This window comes from Odocoileus virginianus, chromosome 9, assembly GCF_023699985.2.
Source record: "Odocoileus virginianus isolate 20LAN1187 ecotype Illinois chromosome 9, Ovbor_1.2, whole genome shotgun sequence".
NCBI lineage: Eukaryota > Metazoa > Chordata > Mammalia > Artiodactyla > Cervidae > Odocoileus > Odocoileus virginianus.
Window position 1 is genome coordinate 44,636,189 of NC_069682.1, and position 19,955 is coordinate 44,656,143.

General features: G+C 48.3%; 1 protein-coding gene across 2 annotated transcripts; it reads right to left on the minus strand.

Annotated features, from left to right (window-relative positions):
* Positions 1 to 541: 541 nt before the first annotated feature.
* LRRN4 (leucine rich repeat neuronal 4) lies at positions 542 to 18,281 on the minus strand. Of its 2 annotated transcripts, XM_070472303.1 has the most exons (5): positions 18,100 to 18,281; positions 16,333 to 17,005; positions 14,960 to 15,164; positions 4,782 to 4,919; positions 542 to 3,411 (listed from the first exon to the last, which is right to left on the minus strand). In XM_070472303.1, exons 2-5 carry the CDS (start codon positions 16,994 to 16,996, stop codon positions 2,181 to 2,183), a joined length of 2,238 nt encoding a protein of 745 aa, XP_070328404.1. In that variant the 5' UTR covers positions 16,997 to 17,005; positions 18,100 to 18,281; the 3' UTR covers positions 542 to 2,180. The 2 variants fall into 2 exon arrangements, with proteins under 2 accessions (XP_070328404.1, XP_020769951.2); XM_020914292.2 differs by lacking the exon at positions 18,100 to 18,281 and having other exon boundaries at positions 16,333 to 17,154.
* Between the last annotated feature and the right edge of the window lie 1,674 nt (positions 18,282 to 19,955).

The window sequence follows — 19,955 nt, forward strand, 5'->3', positions numbered from 1 at the left end:
TTTCTTGGTTATATGTGATAAAACTAGAGATCCACCTTAGAATTTTGGGAAGCTTTTTCAAAACTTCAAACATCTAGAAATATGTAGCACAGTCCCATCATCCAGATCAAACTTGGATAGGCTTAGTTTCTGCAGCATGGTTTCTGTGCTGCAGCATGTTGTAGAAACAAAAGATACCATGAGAATCAAATCTAATTTTTTTTTCTTAGAAGTAAATGCTGTTTTGGGTTGAACTGTGCCTCAGAAAGATATTTTTCATGTTCTAACCCCCAGTACCTGTGAAAGTGACTTTATTTGGGTATAGAGTCTTTGCAGATGTAATCAAAATTAGGATGGTCATACTGGATTTGGGTAGGCCTTAAGCCAGTGCCTGGTGTTCTTACAAGAAGAGGGAAATTTGACTTCTGGGTACATATCCAAAGGAAATAAGATCATTATCTCAAGATATCTTCACTCCCCATGTTCACTGTAGTGTTATTTACAGTAATTAAGACATGGAAATAACGTAAATGTCAATGGATGAGTGGCTAAAGGAAAAAAAAAAAAAAAAAATATATATATATATATATATATAATGGAACATTATTCAACCATAAAAAGAGGGAAGTCCTGCAATTTGGAACAAAATGAATGGATCCTGAGGCCATTATATCAACTGAAATAAGACAAAGGCAAATTCAGCATGATCTCATATGTGAAATCTAACAAAACCAATTCAAGAGTTAGATCATTGGTTCCTAGAGGTGGGAGGTGGGATGGGGAATGGGTTGAAGGTGGTCAAATGGTACAAGAAAGTCCATAATGACTACAGTTAATGATACTGTATATTGGAAAGTAGCTAAGATCTTAAAAGTTCTTATCGCACATGTACACAAAGATAACTGTATGAAGTGGCAGATGTATTCACTAACCTCATTGTAATTATCTCTCAATATATAGGAGTCTCAAATCATTGCATGGTACACCTTAATGTTATATGTCCGTTATATCTCAAGACTGGAGAAAAGATAATGGAAAGGGGTGGGGGGCAGGATTTAGAGACTGTCAGAAGACAAGGAGGCATGGATAAGGAACCTGCAAGCCCAGGAACCCAAGGATTGCTGGCTCCCTGCCACCCCTCCCCACACCCTCCCAGGGCGGAGGTGGGGAATGGAACAGTTTTCCCTTAGTCTCTAGAAGGAACCAACCTTGATACCTTGACTGTGGACTTCTAGCCTAATCTGTAAGAGAATAAACTTAAGTTGTTTGAAGCAACCAAGTTTGTGGTACTCTGTTACGGCTGCCACAGAACTTACATAAATGATAATGTAGAAAACTAAAATCTAGAAATATGACCCCATTTTAATTTAATAAAATCACTTTCTTCCTAAGTTTGTATAGAAGTAAAATAAGAGAAAGTTTGATGCAATTTGAGCAGAGAAGTGCTTTGGCGTTTAACTAGAGCCTTGAGGGTTTTCTTTTGTTCATTTCTTTCTCTCAGAAAAGTTCTTGAACGTGAGCTCATCAATTATTATGCTTCCTTCAAAAAGCAGTTCACGGTTCCTTTACCCATCTGGTCTTAAGTGAAATGCATTAAGTGAGTTTGAAAGGACAGCCTACCCCCTGCCTGTGTTTCACAGATGTTCTGGGAAGACTGCAGTTTAAAGCCAGAAGTACACATGCTGCCATACCCTGAAATCAACAGAAGGCTTCAGGGAGCATAACTGGTTCTCAGGTTAAGAATCCCCTGGCAGGGGTCCAGGGGGAGGGGGAGTATTGTTGGGGCGGGGGGTGGGGGGACTCAGGGTGTGTGAAACAGGGAGCCGGGGAGAGAATCCGCTGGAGTCGATCTCCTAGCCAGAGAGCCTTAGCCAGAGCTGGACCTTGAGGGAGCTTTACTGAAATGACTTGAAGATGTCGCGTCCAACAGGACAATAGCGGCTGACACAATTCTATTCTACTGGATGCTGTGGGACACCGGCTTCCGGAAAAACCGAAGGGTGCCCGGCAAGGTGACCCTTAACTTTTCTGGGAACAGAGAGAAGCAGCAAGAAGGGAAGGCAGAGGCTCCAGGGGCTGAGGATCCCAGCTCGGCCAGGGCCACATGTGCCCAAGGAGCGCAAGCCTCGAGGAAGCAGTAGGCAGACGGGTCTTTCCAGACCCCGGGACCGCCTTCTCCGCACTGGAGGTGGGTTCTCAGTCTACACCTGCCCCGAGAGCGGGGTCGCGGGCACAGCGACGAAGGCGGGGTTGCGGTAGGCCAGCAGCTGCGCGTGACAGGGCGGGGTGCGTGGCGTCCGGCCCCGGCGGCAGAGGCCGGTGGCCAGCAGCGCTGTACTGACTAGCAGCAGGCCGCCCGCGGAGCCCAGCCCCGCGGCGACGAGCCCGGGGCTGCGCCCGGTGGTGAAGGCGGCGCACGCCCCGCGCTGGCTCAGCCCCGCGCCATTGGCCGCCAGGACGCACACCCGGTAGGCGGTGGCCGGGGACAGCCCATGCAGGGCGTGCTGGCGCGCGGTGGCACACAAGTCCCCCACCACCGACTGGTTCCCTGGCCAGCCCTCCGGCGCGTAGCGGATTTGGTAGGCGCGCACCACTGAGTTGGGGGCGCACCAGCGCACGAGTGCCGACGTGTCGGTGGTCTCCGCCACCGCCTGCAGCTTGGGAGGGTCTGGCAGGGTGTCTTCTCCGCTGAGGCCCGGGCACCGGCACCGCCAGCGCCGCTGGAGCTCTGCGCACGGTGTCTGGAGGTGCCTGCAGGGGTGGTAATCGCAGGGTACATCCCAGGCTGGTGCCCCTACCTCCTCCTTTCCGCTCTCCTCTTCCTCCTCCTCCCTGGAGTCGTCCAGCAGCAGGACAGGAATCCCGCGCTCGGAAGGAGGCGGGTGGCGAGCCTGCCGGGTGGCTCGAGTCTCCCAGGAGGGCTGGGGCAGGCTCACCGAGTCCCGGGAGGCAGGGGAGAGACCAGGGTGTCTGCTGGCCCATGGGGTGGAGGCCGCTGAGATGTTAGGCTCCAGGATAAGCCCGGGAGCATATTCTTGGTGCTCTGTCCAGGCCATGCTCACAGCCTTAGGTGGTTTGCCAGAGTTGCTCGAACCTGTTGGAGAGACAGTAGTGGAGGGAGCGGCCCCATCCTTCGCAAGGCGGTGCCTCAGCCCGGCAGTGGCTCGTGTGCGGGAATCCACAGGGAGAAAGGGAAACTTGGTGATGCTCTGTTGGCTTCCCGCAGGTGTAGTGGAGGATGTTGTGCTCCGCAAGGTGGAGGAACCCTGAGCAGATGGTGTGTGGGTGGAGATGACCGAGGAGGGTGGGTTGGAATCAAGGAGGGTGGTGTTTTGGTCCGAATGGCACACACTTGGCAGCTGGGACAGCAAAAGAGGGGCTGAGAAGGTGCCACTGGATCTTGCAGCTGGTTTGCACACAATGTCAGCCTCCCTAGAGGAGAGGTTGGTCAGTTACAGCGTCTGCTTCTGTGCTCGGCTTTGAGTCCTTAGGGCAGATAACCCCTCTCCCAAGCCTTGTAACACATCTGCCAGGTACCACATGGTACACACTCAACATGGGTCACCTCGGTGACCTTCAGGACAACCCATCAAGGAGGCTCCCCTTGCAAGTCCCATTGGACAGAGAAGGAAATGGGAATTCAGAAAGAGGAGTTAACTGCCCAAGATAGCATGGCTAGCAAATGCAGAGCCTAAACCCAGGGTGAGCATGGTGAAGGGCAGTCCAGATGCTCTAAGTGTGGTCTGTCATTTTATTCTCACCTCTCTGCTTCCTGGTGGTGAGTACTAGTAACAGCATTCATACTAGCTAACATTTTTTTGAGTGCTTTGCCACATGCTAGGGACTATTGCTAACACTTTTCTGTATAAACCAATTTAATCTCCACTACCTCATGAGATAGGCACTATTATACCCATTTTACAGATGAGGGGGTAGAGGCACAAAGAGTTTAAGTAACAGCCAAAATCAATAGTAGTAAGTGGTGTGAAGAGCTTGAACCCTCAACCTTTTCATTCACTGCAAAGAACCTGGTGCTATAGGCAAGAAGAAGGGGTGAGGGGTGGCAGACTGAGCCCCACTGATATTCAGGCTCCTGTCCCATGGGAGCTCTATAAGACCATGGACACTGGACTGAATGCCACAGAAGGTCAGGCTCTGTTCTGGGGACTCAGTGGAACACGTTTTTGTGTCCTTTTTTTTTGGCCACACATGAGAACTTAGTTCACCAACAAGGGATGGAACCGGGGTCCCCTGCATTGGAAGCAGCAGAGTCTTAATGACCAGACAGCCAGGGAAGTCCCAAGAGCAGAATTTTGGAAGACAGTAGATCCTGCCTCCTCCACCCAGCGGCTGCATGAATTTAAGCAAGTACCTTCCTCTTTTTGCCCCAGTTCGCTCATTTCTAAAATGAGCAATAACTCCGCTTTAGCAGAAAGAGCTGTTTACTTAGCCCATTTTCTTTTCCTAGCGGGCACACAGCTACACTACATTTCCCAGCCTCCATTGCAGTAGGCATGACCTGCTAAGTTAATCTGACCAATGGGATATGGGTGAAAGTGATGGCCTGGCCCTTAAAACCTCCCGAGTGGGATCCTCCAGCTCTTTGCTCCTCAGGCTTGCTGGGATGGAGGCAGAGTCTTCATCTCCTGGGTCCCTGACTGTGACTACATGGGGAACAGTTGCCACACCCAGCACTGCCAATCTGCCCAGCATTGTTACATGAGCAAGATACAAATTGTGAGAACTTCAGCTCCAGAGATTTGATCCTCACCCCTCAGTCATCTGCTTTTTTAATGTGTTACCTGCTTAGGACAATCCTCTTTGCATCCATGAGGAGCCAGGACAACTCACAACTGCAAGTGAGAGGGTTGCCAAAGAGGTTGATGGACAGGACCTGGGAGGAATGCAAGTTCCAAGGATGGAAGGAACTCAAGTTACAGCTGAAACACACAAAATTACAATTAGGTCAACACTAAACCCCGAGAGCCACAATGGTGTCACGGGAAAACCATTCTGTTAGGTGCTAGTTTGCTTTGAGAAAACTATTAATGACCTTGGATTTTTTTTTTTTTTTAACCTGTGGAGATACTCACCTAACCTAGTCAGTATCACCTCTCATAACAAATGGAGACAATTCTCCCTGCTGGCTATATAAAAAAGAGTCTGCGATTATAAAAGTTCTTCTAAATGTAGATCTCTACATAAAAGTATGATATTGTTATTATAGACCAGTGAAGAAAGGGCAGATTTTTTAATTGAAGGATAATTGCTTTACAAACATCAACATGAATCAGCCATAGGTATACATATATTCTTAATGAGAACACTCTATACTACAGCAGTTGGACTGTAGCTGATGGCATTCCACACCAGTCCTTTGGAAGATGCCTCACTGAAGTGTATCAGTTAGCTCTTACTAGCTTAACTTAAAACAATAAATATTTATCCTTTTTCACGAAGCTGTGGGTTGACTCAGTGGTTCTTATGGTCTGGGCCGGCTCACCTGGGCCAGAGAGATCTAGGATTGCCTCACTTATATGGAGTCTCAACTGGTTTGCCAGGGCCTCTCTCTGTGTGTCTTCATCACCCAGGAGGCTTGTGCACATGGTGGTGTGCCAGTCTCTACCAGCAAGAGAGGGTGAGCCCCAATTTGCTTAACTACTTCCAAGTCTCTGCTTACATCAAATTTGCTAATGTCCCTCTTGCCTAAACATGTCACATGGCTATGCCCAGCTTTAAGAGGTGGAGAATAGACTCTACTTCTTAGTGGGAAGAGGGGCAAAGTCACATTTGCAAAGGGCTGTGTATACAGGGATGATGGGAGGAATTACTGGGGCCATTTTTGCCAACAATGTACCACGCCTAGCAATGGCAGGCTCCCTCCTGGTTTTCTGCTCTTTCTGCCCAAAGTCTTTGGCCTCAACTGTCTCAACTCCTAGAGTCTCCCAGCCTCTTGTACACATTCTAGTTATAATCTGAGAATCGTGAGCAACAGGAACTGCATTGTATCCATAAGCCTCTTCCAACTGAAGACTGGCTTTTCTCCATCTACCTGGGAACCTTCTTCTGTTGCTCTGGGGGAGATGTAGATGTTCTGGGCAAGGAAGGACCCACCACCCAGATCTGCTCTAACACTCCTGGCTGGTGGGCACCTGACAGTTGTCCCCTGGGGAGCACTGAACATATGTGTGTGCCATTATATTGAAACATAAGCATAACCCACATATATGTGTATGCATGAGTGCATGCTAAGTCACTTCAGTCGTGTCTGACTCTTTGCAAACCTATAGACCCCCCACCAGTCTCCTCTGTCCATGGGATTCTCCAGGCAAGAACACTGGAATGGCTTGCCAGGCCCTTCTCCAGGGTATCTTCTGAACTCAGGGATTAAACTTGCATCTTTTATGTCTCTTGCATTGACAAGTGGGTTCTTTACTTCTAGCACCACCTGGGAAGACCCATATATGTGTGTGTATGAATGTATGTATGTGTATACACACACACACACACACATATATGCAAATGCTTGCTTTTAGCAGATTTCACAGAGCTAGAGTGGAAATCTTAGAAAGGAGTTTACTTAGCACTTCATTTTGCAAAGGAATTTTTTTTTTTTTGCCTGAAGTGGGAGAAGAAAAGGATAACCATATTTTGGGGTAAGTAATATTGCTTAGGAGAAGGAAATATTAACCTATTCCAATATTCTTTCCTGGAAAATCCCATGGACAGAGGAGCCTGGTGGGTTACAGTCCAGAGGGTTGCAAAGAGTTGGACACAACTGATGGCTGAACACATACAACATTGCTTAGTATTTCAGATAATAACATTATCTCATTGATATCATTATGTCAGATCATGAGGCAGGTAATATTTCACTCACTTAATATTTATTGTTTTTGGCCAAACCAGCAGCTTACGGGATTTTAGTTTCCTGACCAGGGACTCAACCTGGGACCCTGGGAATGAAACTGCTGAGTAACTACTGGAATTTCCAATATTCCATCCATTTTTATAGATAAGGAAAAGGAGCCTATTCCTTCTCTGGTGGCCCTTTCTGCCACACACTGCAACTTGCACATGATAAAGACAAGTTGCATTCCCATCATATGCCAAGGATGGAAGAGCCTGCTTCATGTCCTGAGGCGTGTCTGCATCTGGGTATTCTCTGCATCTGAACTGACAGGGTCTTAGCATGGAAGAAGTTTCTACTTATCTTCTAAATAACCCTTGTTTTATTTTTTTGCTGAAATATTGCCAAAGGCCTCTCCCTCCCACATGTAGCATTGTCAGAGAGGATGGTGGAGGACATTGGGCATGGCAGGTTGGCAGAGAAGCCAGGAGGGTGCTATCCCCTCTCCAGAGAGTGCTGGCTGTACCAAGGAACCCACATGTTGCCAGCATCCATCACAGATAATGTCCCAGGGGAGGATTTGGGTGAGGGAAGGAGAGTCAAGAGCAAGGCGGGCTTGAGAAAAAGGGAAGAGGGTGCCACAGGGGAGATGACATCTAATGAGCTTCGGAGGCTTGAGAGCTCCCAAAGAGGAAGTGGCTCCTTCCCCAGCTGGAGCACGGGGCTGGGGTGGGGTTGATGGTGCAGTAGAGTCCAGGGATGAGCCAGCCAAAGAGGTAAACCTTCTCCTCCAGCCATGGAAGAGTTTTCATTTGTCTTAAAACTCAATCAGATTATAATTTAGACAGATCTCCTGGCTGAATATGGTGACTGTAATCCATTACAAGGGTTCTCAACCAGAGGTCCTTGGAGACAGGGTATATGAACTTGGATGGAGGTCTCTTTCACAAATTTCTAACTGAAATTCACCATTTGTTTCAGTGACGAATTAAGGCAACAAACCACAGGTGAACCACCAACAAAACACAGATATTTCCAAACCACTTTTCATAGTTTTCTGTCACTTATGATCACCAAAGGGCTTCGCTGATAGCTCAGTTAGCAAAGAATCTGCCTGCAATGCAGGAGATCCTGGTTCGATCCCTGGGTTGGGAAGATTCCCTGGAGAAGGGAAAGGCTACCTACTCCAGTATCCTGCCTTGGAGAATTCCATGGACTGTACAGTTCATGGGGTCACAAACAGTAGGACACAACTAAGTGACTTTCACTTTAATCACTTTAATGATCTGTGGCTCAGATCATGAACTCCTTATCGCAAAATTGAGACTTAAATTGAAGAAAGTAGGGAAAACCACTAAACATTCAGTTATGACCTAAATCAAATACCTTACAGTTATACAGTGGAAATGACAAACAGATTCAAGGGATTATATCTGATAGAGTGCCTAAAGAACTATGGACAGAGGTTCATGACATTGTATAGGAGGCAGTGATCAAGACCACTCCTAAAGAAAAAACAATGCAAAAAGGCAAAAAGGTTGTCTGAGGAGGCCTTACAAATAACTGAGAAGAGAAGAGAAGCTAAAGGCAAAGAAGAAAAGGAAAGATATACTCACTTGAATGCATAGTTCCATAGAACAGCAAAGAGATATAAGAAAGCCTTCCTCAGTGATCAGTGCAAAGAAATAGAAGAAACCAATAGAATGGGAAAGACTAGAGATCTCTTCAAGAAAATTAGAGATACCAAGGGAACATTTCATGCAAAGAAGGCCACAATAAAGCACAGAAATAGTATGGACCTAACAGAAGCAGAAGCTATTAAGAAGAGGTGGCAACAACACACAGAAGAACTATAGAAAAAAGATCTTCATGACCCAGATAACCACAATGATGTGATTACTCACCTAAAGCCAGACCTCCTAGAATGTGAAGTCAAGTGCTAGTGGAGGCGATGGAATTCCAATTGAGCTATTTCAAATCCTAAAAGATGATGCTGGCAAAGTATAGCACTCAACATGTCAGCAAATTTTGAAAACTCAGCAGTGGCCACAGGACTGGAAAAGGTCAGTTTTCATTCCACTCCCAAAGAAAGCAATCCCAAAGAATGTTCAAACTACCTCACAATTGCCCTCATCTCACACATTAGCAAAGAAATGCTGAAAATTCTCCATGCCAGGCTTCAACAGTACATGAACCATGAACTTCCAGATATTCAAGCTAGATTCAGAAAAGGAAGAGGAACCAGAGATCAAATTGCCAACATCCATTGGATCATAGAAAAAGCAAGAGAGTTCCAGAAAAACATCTACTTCTGCTATATTGACTATGCCAAAGTTACTGCATGGATCACAACAAACTGTGGGAAATTCTTAAAGAGATGAGAATACCAGACCACCTGACCTACTTCTTGAGAAATCTGTATGCTGGTCAAGAAGCAACAGTTAGAACTGGACATGGAACAACAGACTGGTTCCAAATCGGGAGAGGAATACATCAAGGCTGTATATTGTCACCTTGTTTATTTAACTTACATACAGATTACATCATGCAAAATGCTGGGCTGGATGAAGCACAACCTGGAATCAAGATTGCCAGGAGAAATATCAATAACCTCAGATATGCAGATGACACCACCCTTATGGCAGAAAGCATGAAGAGGAACTGAAGAGTCTCTTGATGAAAGTGAAAGAGGAGAGTGAAAGGTGGCTTAAAGCTCAGGATTCAGAAAACTAAGATCATGGCATCCAGTCCCATCATTTAATGGCAAATAGATGGGGAAGCAATGGAAACAGTGGCAGACTTTATTTTGGGGGACTCCAAAATCACTGCAGATGGTGACTGCAGCCATGAAATTAAAAGAAGCTTGCTCCTTGGAAGAAAAGCTATGACTAACCTAGACAGCATATTAAAAAGCAGAGACATTACTTTGTCAACAAAGGTCTGTCTAGTCAAGGCTATAGTTTTCCCAGTAATCATGTATGGATGTGAGAGTTGGACTATAAAGAAAGCTGAGTGCCAAAGATTTGATGATTTTGAACTGTGGTGTTGGAGGAGACTCTTGAGAGCCCCTTGGACTGCAAGGAGATCCAACCAGTCCATCCTAAAGGAAATCAGTCCTGAATATTCATTGGAAGGACTTATGCTGAAGCTGAAACTGCCAATACTTTGGCCACCTGATGCAAAGAACTGACTCACTGGGAAAAACCTTGATGCTGGGGAAGATTGAAGGCAGGAGGAGAAGGGGATGACAGAGGATGAGATGGTTGGATAGCATCACCGACTCGATGGACAGGAGTTTGAGTAAGCCCCAGGAGTTGGTGATGGACAGGGAAGCCTGGCATGCGGCATGCAGTCCATGGGGTCACAAAGAGTTGGTCATGACTGAGTGACTGAACTGAACTTAATGATCATCAAAATTATTGAAGTTGTTGGACCTCCTGCTGGATTTTTTAAATTTAAGGAGTGGCTGCAGGACTGGAAAAGGTTAGTTTTTATTCCAGCCCCGAAGAAGGGCAATGCCAAAGAATGTGCAAATTACCTCACGATTGCACTCATGTTGCATGCTAGCAAGGTTATGCTCAAAATCCTTCAAGCTAGGCTTCAACAGTACAGGAACCCAGAACTTCCAGATATACAAGCAATGTTTAGAAAAGGCAGAGGAGTCAAAGAGCAAATTGCCAACATCCGTTGGATCATAGAAAAAGCAAGTAAATTCCAGGAAAACATGTACTTCTTCTTCATTGACTATGCTAAATCCTGTGACTGTGTGGATCATAACAAACTGTGGAAAATTCTTAAAGATATGGAAATAGCAGACCACCTTACCTGTCTCCTAAGAAATTTGTATGCAGATCAAGAAGCAACAGTTAGAACTGGACGTGGAACAATGAATTGGCTCAAATTGGGAAAGGAGTACATCAAGGCTGTATATTGTCACTTTGCTTATTTAATTTATATGCAGAGTACATCATGAGAAATATCAGCCTGAATGAAGGTCAAGCCAGAATCAAGATTGCCAGGAGAAATATCAATAACCTCAGATATGCAGATAACACCACCCTTATGGCAGAAAGCATAGAGGAACTGAAGAGTCTCTTGATGAAGGTAAAAGAAGAGAGTGAAAAACTGACTTAAAACTCAACATTCAAAAAATGAAGATCATATCATCTGGTCCTATCACTTCAAATAGATGGCAAATAGATGGGGAAAGTGTGGAAACAGGGAGAGACTCTATTTTACTGGGCTCCAAAATCACTGCAGATGGTGACTGCAGCCACGAAATTAAAAGATGGTTGCTCCTAGGAAGAAAAGCTATGACAAACCTATATAGTGTATTAAAAAGCAGAGACATCACTTTGCTGACAAAGGTCAGCATAGTCACAACTATGGTTTTTTCAGTAGTCACGTATGGATGTGAGAGTTGGACCGTAAAGAAGGTTGAGCACCCAACAATTGATGTTTTTGAACTGTGGTGCTGTAGAAGACTCTTGAGAGCCCCTTGGACAGCAAGAAGATAAAACCAGGCAATCCTAAAGGAAGGAAATCAACCCTGAATTGCTAAAACTTGAGCTCCAATTTTTTGGCCACTTGATGCAAAGAGCCAACTCACTGGAAAAGACCCTGATGCTTGGAAAGATTGAAGGCAGCAGAAGGGGGCCACAGAGGATGAGATGGTTGCATGGCATCTCTGACTCAATGGACATAAGTTTGAGCAAACTCTGGGAGATAGTAAAGGACAGGGAGACCATGGGGTCTCTAAGATTCGGACATGACTGAGCGACTGAACAACAACAACAACAACAAAATAAAGAAGCACACCACACATACATAGTCCTAAAATACACATTTAAAAATATTTTGATAACTATAATTGGTTTCTTTGGGATCCTACATTTGTTCATTTGTTGCTCAGTCACTCACTCATGTCCAACTCTTTTCGACCCCATGGACTGCAGCACACCAGGCTTCCCTGTCCTTCACCATCTCCTGGAGCTTACTCAAACTCACATCCATTGAGTAAGTGAAAAGTGTTAGTCAGTCAGTCATGTCCAACTCTTTTCGACCCCATGGACTATTGCCCATCAGGCTCCTATGTCTATGGGATTCTCCAGGCAACAATACTGGAGTGGGTTGTCATTCCCTTCTCCAGGGGATCTTCCCAATCCAGGGATCAAATGCAAATCTCCTGCACTGTAGGCAGATTGTTTACTGCCTGAGCCAGGGAACCTCTCTGAGTCAGTGATGCCATACAACCATCTCATCCTCTGTCGTCCCCTTCTCCTCCTGTCCTCAATCTTTCCCACCAGTAGGGTTTTATCTAATGAGTTGGCTCTTTGCATCAGGTGGCCAAAGCACTGAAGCATCAGCTTCAGCATCACCACTTTAAATGAATATTCAGGATTGATTTCCTCTAGGATGGACTGGTTTGATCTCCTTGCTGTCCAAGGGACTCTCAAGAGTCTTCTCCAACACCACTGTTGAAAAGCATCAATTCTTTGGCACGTAGCCTTCTTTGTGGTCAAACTCTCACATCCATACATGACTACTGGAAAAACTGTAACTTTGACTATATGGACCTTTGTCAGCAAAGTAAATGCCTCTGCTTTTTAATACATTGTCTAGGTTTGTCACAGCTTTTCTTCCAAGGAACATCTTTTAATTTCATGACTGCAGTCACCATCTGCAGTGATTTTTGAGCCTCAAAAAGTAAAATCTGTCACTGTTTCCACATTTTCCCCATCTATTTGCCATGAAGTGATGGGACTGGATATTATGTATATAAGAATGTTCTTCTGAGGAAGGCCCATAGGCTTCACAGACTGCCACAGAAGTCCATGGCACAAAAGTGTTTAAGACTCCCTGCACTGACCTGTGCATTCCTGAAGGTCATGGGTTAGAAGGCTTTTGGTTAGCTGGGTAGGGAATGATGAGAACTTGACCTCAAACTGCCCTGCAGGGTGGGTGGGAAGGGCTGGCGCAGAGTCATTGGGAATGAAGACCAGGCTGGACCTGGTGACCAGGGAGCCAAACTTCAGAGCTGTCTGTACCTGCACTGACTCTTCATCCCACTCCATTCTGGCTCCATTGGGAATGAACATCACCAACACCCCACATTTTGCCAAATCCTATGGCATTGGAAAAGTGGGTGGAAACAGTGCTAGAGGAAGCCTGTAGGGTGAGTAATGACATGCAGAAAAGTTTGAAGAAGAGGAAATAGTCAAGGGCCTTAAGAAAATCCAGAAAATCTGGAGAAGCACCAGAGCAGAAAATCCAGAAAATCTGGAGAAGCACCAGAGCAGCATCCTAAGGATGAGAAGAGAGAGTGTCAAGAGGGAGGAAGGACTCAAGAAGGGGCTCGGGGGATAGAGAAGTGTCCACTGGACATAGCAGCTGAAATGCCTCTGGTTCCATTCAATCATGAAGCTGAAGTGGGTGGTCAGATTGCAGCAAACTGAGAAGTGTAGGGATAAGAGGAAGCAGCCCCCACTTCTGATCCAGGAATGCCTGCTTTTCTTGGAGTCTAGGTTGCCTTTCTCCCCCTGGGGAGTTTAGATTCACCTTTGAAGATATGGAACAATTATGTTCTTCTTCCAGCCTGCTGAAACTGATCACTGACCCCACTTGCCTTATGACATGGTACGTGGCATGTGCCTCTGTTGCTGATCCCAATATATCATGACAATTGACAGATGTCTTCTCCCTATAGAACTGTGCGCTCCCTGAAAGCAGAGGCCATGCTTTCATCATCACCATCACCATCTCATGGCCATCAACACCATTACTGTTACTGGTGTCTTCACTACTGTCCCCATCAGCATCATCACTGTCATCACCTCATGCTTTCTCAACTACCTCTGTGCTGAGGATGCTCATTTAGGAATCTCCAGCCCAGGCTCCAGGCTCATGTTTCTAGGTATGTCCTAGATGCTGAAAGACCTGTGAGACATCCAGCGGAGATGCCCAGTAGTGATTACACAAACCTCCTGTTCTGTGCCAGGCACTGTTCTAGACACATATCAAAGCATTTCCTCTTACAACAATGCAGTAGGGGGGGGATCTGATCATTACTCCCATTTTACAGATGAGGAACCTGAGCCGCAAAAGCATAGGGTAACTAGCCCTAACTCACATAGCCAGAAAGTGGTGAGTGGAGTCAGGATTGAGTCCAAGCAGTTTGGTTCCACATCTGATAAACAATGCTTCATCAGTCTGAAACTCAAAAGAGGAGTCTAAGCCAGAGACGATATCCCTCTCATCCATGTCATCACCACCATCATCATCATCACTATGACTATCCTGTCATCATTCATTACCGCCACCACCATCATCATCATGAGACACCATTATCACCATCCTGTGTCAACATAATATCACCATCATCATAACCACCATGATCTTCACTAATGTTACAGAGTTACACAATGTTACACAATGTGCCAGGCACTGAGCTAAGTGCTCTGTGTTCTAGCCTCCTTTCCCCTCATGATAAGCCCCAAAGTGAGTAGTCTGGAGCTAGTCCAGAAAAAAGAGAAGTGGCTACATTGAGTGATGGCAGGGCAATGGTGCTTGCTTCCCAGGGCCTAGCTGTGGGCTCCCAGGAAAGCAGGTGGCCCGGGATCATCTTCAAAGGTATGCTGCCCTTCCTGCTAGAAGTCACGATAGTAGTTGCTCTTGGAAAGGAGTCTGGATATGGTGAGACTCGGGATAACCCCTTTCCCAGAGGGAACTACCCCTGGGTCCCAGTGCAAGTAGGAGCTGCTCAAGCCCTGGAAGGGGCTGCTGACTTGCATAACTACATAGGGAAGCAGGTGGATGGAGAAATAGAGAAGACCCTGATGCCCTCTTCCCACTGCAGATTTCTCATCCTGGACTTGAAGGAAACTTGACATGTGTGAGAGTTTGAAGTTTTAACATTACTCTGGACAGCACTGAGTTGGTTGGTTTTTAGGCCGGTGAGCACTGGGATGTGCTCACCATATCACCCCAAGGATAAGGAAGAACAAGACTCCAGCAAGGACTTGAAAGAGCAATGGGAGGAAAAGGAAGGTCTAGTTTATTCTATAAAATAGTTATAACTATTTAATTTAGTGTAATGGGCAAAAATCAGTCATGCGTTTTAGTAACACTTACTTCTGGAAATGAAGGACCCGTAGGTGAGGCGTGTCTTGAAAGATGTATGTATGGACAGAGGTAAGTGCTGGTGAATCTTGACAATCCAGATGCTGTAGGTCAGGGGTCATCTTGAAAACGTCCCCCTCTAGGCTCTTCAGCCTTGGCATCTTCCTCAGGTAGAGGGATGTGAGCCGCGGCAGGTTTCTGATCCATCCTGACTGAACTGAAATACAGATGGGACACTGCCCACTATCCTGGAAGGCATGAACCCATGAGGCTGGCACAGCATTAAGGAAACAATGAGAGTGACAAGGTGAGTGGTGAAGGTCATTGCTGAGCATGGGGACAGTGGGCAGCTTCAGGAATCTCAGAAGCATGGGTCATTTCAGCTGGAAGGGCCCTCAGAGAAGACCAGTCCTTCCCTTTCAGCCCCAGACAGCTGAGGTCCCAGAGGATGATGACTGGCTAAAGGCCACACAACAAGGAAGGAACAAGGCCGACCTTGACTCTAGGACAGTCTCCAAGTACACTGTTTTCCCACCCTCTGTTAAACCCCACACAGGAGTACCCCAGCCTTCAATGTGATGGCTACCAGGAGCAGGGGAAATCTTTGAGGAATGTAAGGAAGGAGGCTCAGAGGAGGAGTGGGACAGGAGGAGGCTGGGAAATCTCATTTCATCACTCTCCTAGTAAATGGACAACGTGCCCCTTCTCCTCTGTTTCCCATTCTTGCTCTCTGTTCTCTTGTTGGTGGTGGAACAGGTGATTATCAATATGTGAAGTGTTTTTAAACAATAAAACCAACCTTGTAAATCAGAGTCAGAATACCCAAGTACAGCAGAACAGGTATTCTCACCTCCCTCCTGTGTCTTGTTTGAAGGATTTAACATTCACAGAAAGAATTTTAGCCAACGAAGTATTAATAGAAATCAATGAAAGCATCCTCTGAACATCAGGTGCTTCATGTTAAAATGTTTGATACCAAGTTTGTCCATTCATCAGCCCTAAAGCACTGCATCCACTCCCCATTCTCTGTTCTGCTGGGGAGCAGAACAGAGGCTAAACCTGTGGGCTCTGGACCCAGAACGCCACAGTTCAGACGTGGAGGCAACCGCTAAGGAGTTGGGAGGCTGCAGGCCGGCCATTCTCCTTTCCTTGCCCCGGTTTCCTCACAAGAAGAGCGGAGGTAATAGTCCCCAGCTCTTGGGACTCAAGGAGTGCAGACCAGTGAGGCGCTTCGAACAGGGAGCCCTAGGCTCAGGGAATCTTTGGGGTGTCTTTGAGCCTTCCTTTAAGAGGGCGCCCAGGGCAGCGCCCCTCGAGGAAGTTCACAGCCCTCCCTCCCGGGATCGTCCAGCCCGCCGGCTTAGACACCCCGCGCCGGCACTCACCGCGGGGGAGGAATGTGCCACTGAGATCCAGCACCTGGAGGGCGGCCAGGGGCGCGCCGCCCACCCCGGCGAAGGCAGCGTCGGCGATGTCCTCGTGGTCACCGCTGCCCAGCTCGGTGTAGGACAGGTTGAGCAGGCGCAGCTCGGGGAAACAGGCGAAGGCCCCGGGCTGCAGGGCCCGCAGCGGGTTCCCGGCCAGCGCGAGCGCGCGGAGACCCGGCAGCGCGGGCCCGGTGCACGGCGGCAGGGTGGCCAGCAGGTTGTAGCTGAGGTCGAGGGAGTGCAGCCCCGCGGGCGCTCCGGGGCCCCAGCGCAGCGCCGCGATGCGGTTGTGGCGCAGTGTCAGCACCTGTAACTGCGGCAGGTGGGCCAACTCCGGAGCGCTCAAGGCGCGCAGCAGGTTGTGGCTGCCGTCGAGGCTGCGCAGCGCGCGGGGCAGGCAACCGGGCAGGCGCTCTAGGCCACGGTTCACGAAAGTTAGGGTCGTGACCCCCGCCACTGGGAGCCACTCGCAGGGGGAGACCGTGGAGTTACCGGCCCCGCTCCCCCAGGGGCCCTGCTGAGTGAGCCAGAAAACAAGGGTCTTCTGGAGCGGCCCCGCCTGGCTGGGTCGCGGCGCTATCGGGAAAGGCAGCAGCAGCAGCAGGAACAGGGCCCACCACATGGCGAGTGGCTGGAAAGAAGTGCGGGACAGCCCATTAAACGCAGCGGAAACCCCGAAAAAAGGGGCAAATGTCCCCACCTCGCTGCCCCTTTCCCAGGAGAACCTAGCCCTGGATGTTCCCTGAAGGACGGGGTTGATCCCTGCGTCGGGGATGTGTAGTGACTTGGCCCCTGCCTGCTTCCCCCATCATTTCCCGCATGTACACCCGGGCACCTCCTGCCCTTCCTTCCCCAATCTTTGCCCTTCCCTCTAATTCACTGAAGGGTTACTACCCATAGGTGATCTTTTGCTGAAGGCCGCCCTCATCTGTCCCTGAACCCAGTAAGCCTCTCCCTTTGCTCGTCTTCATCCCATGAGCTTCTGGAGAGAATGGAACGTGGCCTTTTTGTAAATTCTCCCCAAGTGCCCAGATGTTGCTGCATAAACATATATTAATAACACTCTAGTGGGAGGCTTCCTAGGGAGGAAGCTCCACTGGGGTAAAAACATGGGACTTGAGGGAGATTTTGTTAGTTTCAAAGACATTGGTTGTCCCAGTTTTTATCCTTAGAACTGCCCAGCTACAGGTGAGTCTGGCTTGCCTCTGATCTGGTTTGTAGGTCACACTTCAAGTTCTGGGATCTCTTTCTTGGGAAGGCTCAGGGTCACCTTCAGGGAAGAAAGGAGCCTCCAGACAGTTGTAGGGCTTGGGAACCTGGAGTCAAGCATTTCCTCATGCCATGCTGGTCCCAACAAAAACTCCTGAAGTCAACCCTGCCAGCAAGGGATGGCCGAGAGCTGCTCAGTGTGGAGTTTCTGGAGTATCCAGGATTACACAGGCAGCTGGGAGATCAACTTGGGGTAGATAAGGCAGCAATGGGCTGGTGTGGGAGTGGCAAAGCTATTTCCAACTAGGTCCTGGCCTTGAGGTCACTGCTTGACATCCCCTCATTTCTGCAGGTGTGTGTTTCTGCTCTGCTGTCTCTGTTGACTGCTAAGTCCCTGAGCAACCACCCTGGATCCAGGGAAAGGCCCTCCTCTTGCTAACTGGGGGTCTAGGCAATGGCAAAAATCCTGGAAACTGAGGCTAGGAGTCCGTGTATCCAGCAGTATGTCATACTCACCCAGAACCTGTCCTTTCGGAGTGTGGCAGCCCTGGGTGCCCCTGTCTGCAGTCTTCAATTTTGTCTTGTAGATTCCAGGAGCCAGTGGCTAGCAGCTCAACTTTGAATTTCAGAAGGTCTGTTTCCCAGATGCCCCTGGCCCTGGCCCCACCCACCAGGGAACCACGGACACCCCAGCTCCTACAGCCCCCCTTCCCTACTGAGACATTGTGGTCTTCAGCCAACACCCTCACTGCCTGTCTCCTTCTCCTACTCTGGACCTGGGCCCGCCCCTGCCCCTTTCTAGGCATGGCACCTCCTTTCAGCCCTCCCCCATCTTCACCTGGCCTCATGCCAGCCATTTAGCTACCAAGCCAACCACCTTTCTGGGGCCTGAGCTGGAGGGAGTCAGCTCTTCCGGGCCAACGTGAGCGCTGAGAGCTGACAGCTGCAGAGGGGCAGAGGCAGCCCCGTCACCTCCCAGGAATCTGATCCTCCTGCCAGGCGGTTCCCATTTCCTGGAGGCTGCATGGTGAGTTGGTATGAGGAGGAAGCCCCCTTCCCAGAAGAGGAAGGTACCCCAGTCCTCAGGAAAGAAAAAACGGCAGGAGGGGCGTCCTCAGAGGAATGTGAGAGCAGGGGCAGGCATGGGGCAAATCGAGAAGGACTGGTTTCGTTTCCTTTTTAAAAAAAATAATTTTATTCATTTATTTTTGGATGTGCTGGGGCTTTGTTGTTGGGCTTTTCTCTAGTTGTGGTAAGTGGGGGCTACTCTTCGTTGAGGTACGTGGGCTTCTCATTGCGGTGACTTCTCTTGTTACTGAGCACAGGCTCTAGGGCACGCAGGCTTCCGTAGTTGTGACTCCCGAGCTCTAGACCACAGGCTCAATAGTTATGGCTCAGGGGCTTAGTTGCTCCTCAGCATGTGGGATCTTCCTGGCTCAGGGATCAAACCCGCGTCTCCTGCATTGGCAGGCAGATTCTTTACCACTGAGCCACCAGGAAAGCTCCAAGGCTCGGTTCCTCTGGGACCCAGTTTGGTGAAAGTACGAATGTTTGTGTCTCATAAGGGGTGGGAATCAATAAAGAGGGCAGAAGTGCAGAAAGATCATTCCTACCCCATGGTTGGGGTGATCAGTCCTGGTTACCACAGGCCCAGGTCTCCCTGAAGCTGTGGGGATATCAAGTGTGCGTTCCTTCGAATGTATTTGTTTAGAGCAGTCAGTGCCTTTCTTCTCCAGAATTCCAAGACTGTTCGTTCATCTAGGGTCTTTGATCTGCACACCCCCGCTACCCCTGGCCAGCGGTTAATCATTCCCAGTGTTGTGTACACAGACTTCTGAGACCAGAACTTCATCCTTCCTCCTGTCAGTCCTTATCTGAACAGCCCTGAGGAACTCCAGGACCTCTGGGGATTGGCATGTTTAATTGGATAATTGCAAATTCCTGGGCATCTCTTTTGAGGCCTTCTCTACCTAAAGCCTCAAAAATATCCTTTCAGCTAAGTGCTAGCTCGGAGCCTTGCTGCTCAGAAGTATACCTCCTTCAGCCACACGAGAGGGCAGGGAGATGCCTGTTCTGTGCGGCGCTGTTTGGGGTATTGCATTCACTACCCAAGGAGCCTGAGGAAGCCCCAGAGGTAGAAATGCTGTGTCACAAGTGACATGAGGTCGAGAGGGAGGAGGGGTCAGGGAGAGATGGGAAGAGTGAAAGGACCAGTGTGGGGTTGTGGGCAGCCTGAGGTGAGGCCCTTACCTCTGCCTTTGCTTGGTTCTCATGCCAGAGAGCAACCAGCAGGTCAACCACAACCTCAGCTTCTTTCAGAGAATAACCAGCTGGGTCTGCTCTCAAGGTGACCAACAACCTGAGGGCAGCAG